General features: G+C 46.6%; 1 protein-coding gene across 1 annotated transcript in view; it reads left to right on the forward strand.

Moving 5' to 3' along the window:
* The window catches only part of tgfb2 (transforming growth factor, beta 2), an 89,754-nt gene that overhangs the window by 77,721 nt on the left and 9,268 nt on the right, over positions 1-2,765 (forward strand). Inside the window, exon 5 of the mRNA XM_046045806.1 lies at positions 2,098-2,278. Within this exon, the coding sequence (XP_045901762.1) occupies positions 2,098-2,278 (181 nt within the window). The remainder of the gene's footprint in view (positions 1-2,097; positions 2,279-2,765) is intronic.

Below are 2,765 nucleotides of genomic sequence, written 5' to 3' on the forward strand. Positions count from 1 at the left end.
CCAGTTTGGGTTCAGGAGGCAGACACCATCTCCACATTTAAGAGTAGGCTTAAGACTTTCCTCTTTGATAAAGCTTGTAGTTAGGGCTGGCTCAGGTGAGTCCTGAACCATCCCTTAGTTATGCTGCTATAGGCCTAGACTGCCGGGGGATTTCCTATGATGCACTGAGCTCCTCTCTCCTCTACTTCCTCTCCCTCTGTATGCAACCTCATCCCATTATTGCATGTTACTAACACAACTTCTCCCCTTTCCGGTAGTCTTGTGCTTTCTCGTCCCTCTCCTCTCTCCTCCTATCACTTCCTGCAGGTGTTTCTGGCTCTGGAGCTGTGGAGTCTGGATCTGTGGCTGCGGGTCACCTGCTGCCCCCGTGTTCCTGCTCGACACCCTCTGCTACAACAACTATTGTTACTAGTTCTATTTACATTACCTTTACTGTCTGTACCTCTGTGTGTATATTGTGTAGGCTGCCTCCCTCCACTCTCTCTCCTTCCATCCCTCTCTTTTTCTCTCTGTTCCTCTTCTGCTCTCTCTCTCTCTCTGTTCCTCTCCTGCTCTCTCTCTCTCTCTCTCTCTCTCATCTTCACCCCCAACCGGTCGAGGCAGATGGCCGCCCACCCTGAGCCATGGTTCTGCTCGAGGTTTCTGCCTCTTAAAAGGAAGTTTTTCCTTGCCTCTGTCGCCTAGTGCTTGCTCTTGGTGGGAATTGTTGGGCTTCTGTAAATAACATCATAGAGTACGGTCTAAACCTGCTCTTTTATGAAAAGCGCTGTGAGATAACTGTTGTTGTGATTTGGCGCTATATAAATAAAATTGAATTGAATTGAATTGAATTGAATTGAACGTCCCAGCGATCCGCGGGAGGGTGCCATCGAGGCCACCGGAGAGACGTCATCAATCAGCATTGTGCCAGGAGACCTTAACTTTTGGTGAGTGCCGAACCGGACTCCAGTGCTTGGATGCAGAGTCATGCTAGCGAACGATGACCACATGCTGGACAAGCTGTCGAGATGTTTATCCACTGCAGAGTTGGCCGCTGGGTAGGGCCTCGCGTAGCAGCGGCCGAAGCTGGACTGTAGTTGCAGGAGAAGTTTTCGCTTTGCCCTGCGGCTTCCCGTGGGATCGAAGAGTTGAAGGAACTGCAGGTGGTGTTCGATACAAAGGTTTTCCTTATCGTGGATTTAATGCAATTTAGTGCAATAAACATTAGAAAAGACTCCTGCCACCCATGACACAGATTGTTTGCCCTCCTACCCTCTGGGAGGCGCTACAGGAGGCTACGGACAAAAACCACCAGGTTCAGGAACAGCTTTCTCCCTTCAGCTGAACTTGCTGAACTCTGCCCCAAACACCCCACCCCCTTTTACACACATACACACCAACCCCCATCCTACATCCCCTCACTTTCACACTCACCATCCTCCCCTGGACTGAACCAGTTACTTACCTCAATTGCACTGCCATCATGGACACCACTGCACTATTAACTGCACCTTCCAGGATTGCAAGCATATCATTGCACTACTGCACATTCTGTATATACTGTAAATCATTCCCTTGCACTACTGTACATACTGTATTGTTATTCATACCGTACTGCCATACTTAGAACCTGTTCATAGCGTGTACGTACCTGTGTCAGTAGACATTCATATAGACATATATTTATATATCTTTTATACCTTGCACTTTGTATAATAATTCTATTCTATTTAATTACTGCTTAAGCACTTCTTGTTAGATGCTATCTGCATTTCGTTGCTTTCTACCAGTGACATGCGCAATGACAATAAAGCTGAATTTTATCTAATTTAGTCTAATCTAAAACCAACAACAGCACAAGTTGAACCCGAGCTCATTTTAAAAACACAAAATTAGATCTAATTAATGTAACGTTGCCTTTTTTGTTGAGACCATGGTAATGTTACCGTTAGCAAGTAGAGGCTAGGCATTAAACCAGAAACATAACACCGCAAACCGGATGTAAGCCCCCATTGGCTGCTGGGGAAACTACTGGGGAAACTATTGTGTTAAATACTTTAACACAAGTACTTGCACAGGGAAAGATGCAGCTTATTGATACCTCTGTTATGTTTCTAGGAATTGATGACAACTTCATCCATGGCGGTGACCTGAAGGTGTTTAAGAAGCGCCGGCACAGTGCTAGGGCTCCACACCTTCTCCTCATGTTGCTGCCTTCATACCGGCTGGAGTCCCAGTCTCAGTCCCAGCCCAAGAATCAACGATCCAAGAGAGCCCTGGACGCTGCCTACTGTTCTAGGTAATAACCTGAAATTCACACTCTTACTCTCATGGCACACACATCAGGATTCTCCCCTCTGGGAGTTTTACTTACACATGTTAACCTGAAATATGCCTCAGGTGTCAGGAAGTGAAATCCTCCTGTAATCTGAGCTGTTAGCAGTAAGCATCCAGATGCTCCCTTGTCCCAGTCTTAAGGGACTCACTCGAGCAGCCTGATAATAAAAAAGCTATGATAATAAAGAAAGAATGCTCAGTGCATCAAGGGAGGTCCCCCGGCAATCCAGGCCTATAGCAGCATAACTAAGGGATGGTTCAGGACTCAACTGAGCCAGGCCTAACTATAAGCTTTATCAAAGAGGAAAGTCTTAAGCCTACTCTTAAATGTGGAGATGGTGTCTGCCTCCTGAACCCAAACTGGAACCTTGTTCCACAGGAGAGGAGCTTGATAGCTGAACGCTCTGGCTCCTAGTCTACTTTTGGAGACTCTAGGAACCACAAGTAAC

This window comes from Micropterus dolomieu, linkage group LG03 (assembly GCF_021292245.1).
Source record: "Micropterus dolomieu isolate WLL.071019.BEF.003 ecotype Adirondacks linkage group LG03, ASM2129224v1, whole genome shotgun sequence".
NCBI classification, from domain to species: Eukaryota; Metazoa; Chordata; class Actinopteri; order Centrarchiformes; family Centrarchidae; genus Micropterus; species Micropterus dolomieu.